This window comes from Arachis duranensis, chromosome 9, assembly GCF_000817695.3.
Source record: "Arachis duranensis cultivar V14167 chromosome 9, aradu.V14167.gnm2.J7QH, whole genome shotgun sequence".
Classification (NCBI taxonomy): domain Eukaryota; kingdom Viridiplantae; phylum Streptophyta; class Magnoliopsida; order Fabales; family Fabaceae; genus Arachis; species Arachis duranensis.
In genome coordinates this window covers 10,271,490-10,273,695 of record NC_029780.3, presented here as the reverse complement: position 1 = coordinate 10,273,695, position 2,206 = coordinate 10,271,490, and the positions used below count along the sequence as shown (strand labels likewise).

Below are 2,206 nucleotides of genomic sequence, written 5' to 3'. Positions count from 1 at the left end.
ACCGATTCAGTCCGATTTTTAGAATATTGGTTTTATGTTAATATACATGCAAATTATAATACATATAGATATCTTTCATCAAATAGTTTACTTCTATTTAATAGATTTTAATTTTAGTTATAAACACATCTATTCTTAAATTAATTATATTTTTATTTAACAATAATTATATTATTATTTATGTTCTATATTATTTTAGAATAATTAAATATTTTTAAAATGTCAATAAAAATAATTTTAATTTTAAATTTTTTATTTATATAAGATCGAATTAATCGGTTCCGATCAATAATCCCATATTAGATTAGGTTAAAAAACGCCAGGATTCAAGCCGTGTAATTTTTTCTTTTGTGCTGACTGCTGAGACCCCGTTAATTCACAAAAATAAAAAATAAAAAATGGCAGTTGTTATTAAAAAATAATTTCAATTTTTTGGACCAGAGCGTAGTTTACTCCCACAGTCTCACTGCCCCAAATCTCTACTGCTCTTCTCCCACTCGCACACACGTTTCCGGCCTCTATCTCTCAAACACCCCAACGGCGGTCACTTCTATCTCCGGCGTCAGTCCCCTCTCTTTGCTGCTGTTATTTGTTCTCTCTCCACCGTCGCTGCCACCTCTGAGCTCGTCGCCGATCTGCTCTCTTCTGCTCTTCTGTGCCTCTCTCCGCCATTGCTCTGTTTTTGCTTCAAATCTGCTCTCGCCGCTGCTGCTCTGCTCTCTGCTTCCCCAGTCCCGTTGCTGCCTCTGAACTCTCTCGCCTTCGGTCAGTTCTCTCCACTGATCTGCTCTCGTCTAGTTTCTGTGCCTCTCTCAAGATCTTGTTTTATAATTAATTGATTATTGATGACTTGATGTGTTAACATATATGAATTCAATTTTTTAAATTTCTTTGTTCATCGATCTATTTTATTAGATTAGCTTTGATATTGCCTCTTTATGAGATGTAAATTCAATGTGTGATTAAATTCAGTAGGGGCTCTTTAATCTCTGGGCTCTGTTATGCTCAAATGGAGCATTAATTTGCTTTTGTGTTAAACCTTATTACTTTATGAAAGAATGAAGTAATTAATATTCTGGAGCCTTAATTTGCTTCTGTTTGCTTGTCATTTGAGTATAGTTAAAGACAAACGGAAGGCAGAAGGCCTTAATTTTTTTTTCTTTCACATAAATTAGACAATCCTTTATGCTGTTTTGTATGAATTTGTCAGTGGCTGAAGTATGTAGTAATTATTTTCCTTGATGCCTTTGTAATTTGAGATATTTTTTATGCATGATGATTATATTAAGATGATGTTCTTGTCCGTTTTTGGGGCTTCAAGAGCTATAAATTTTTGTTAAGTAATTACTCTGCGTACTATAGCTTATACTAAATACAGAAAATCTTTGATTATGTTGCATATTTTTGTCCAATTTAACATTGCATTCGATCTTTTCGTAGAAATACTTGTGTGAAAGTAATTTAAACATATATGTTAATGAAAAATTTATATTTTCCTAATCAAAGCTGCTATTCTCGGGCTTCAGAGCTATCAAAATCAAAGCTTGCATTTTTCTTTGCAGAAGCCGGTCCATTCTTAACTGCAGCAGGGAGCATCCTTAGAGTCTTAGCCTCTGCTATTTCCCTTGCAAGCGTTGATGCTGATTCCAAACAATGGCAAACTCACAAACCAAAGGGAACCGGAGCTTCAGTTTCTCTTTTAGAGTCTTAACCTCTGCTATTTCCATTGCTCTCTGCATTTTTTTCACTTTCTCATTTCTCTTCACCACTCACCACTACCACCACCGCCACAACAACAACATCGTGAGTTTCATTTATTTTAACACTCAAACTTTACTTTCTCTCCTTTTTAGTCTTTATTTTCCTGGTAATTTTCCCGAGAAACAAATGGATTTTTTCCCCCAAGTGACCAGGGTACTTCTTTAGTGTGATTATGTTTCTTTTGGTTCACGTAATTCAACCGAAAGTTTATCAGAGTTCAAGTGGGAGGAACAATTTGTTTCTATTTGTACTCCGTATCAATTGGTTTGCTAATTTCTGTAGAAACAAAAAGAAACTTTGAGTGAAGATGTTACTAAAAGGGGATTTTTTATTTTATTTTATTTTCATCTTTCTTTTAACTTTTGGGAGGTGAAAGTGACTTGAGAAGTATAGAACCAGATTCATTTGTTGTTTGGATATTTTCCATGAAACAGATCGAATGCCA

General features: G+C 34.1%; 1 protein-coding gene across 2 annotated transcripts in view; it reads left to right on the top strand.

The window, feature by feature from the left end:
- The first annotated feature begins 433 nt into the window (after positions 1-433).
- LOC107464636 (galacturonosyltransferase 8) overlaps positions 434-2,206 on the top strand; it is a 3,912-nt gene continuing 2,139 nt past the window's right edge. Inside the window, exons 1-2 of one of the 2 annotated variants that reach the window (XM_016083570.3) lie at positions 434-765; positions 1,563-1,803. In XM_016083570.3, coding sequence (XP_015939056.1) covers positions 1,654-1,803 — 150 coding nt within the window. In that variant the 5' untranslated portion in view covers positions 434-765; positions 1,563-1,653. Of the gene's footprint in view, positions 766-1,542; positions 1,804-2,206 lie in introns of those variants that run through there. The other variant, XM_021132209.2, reaches the window with a different exon arrangement.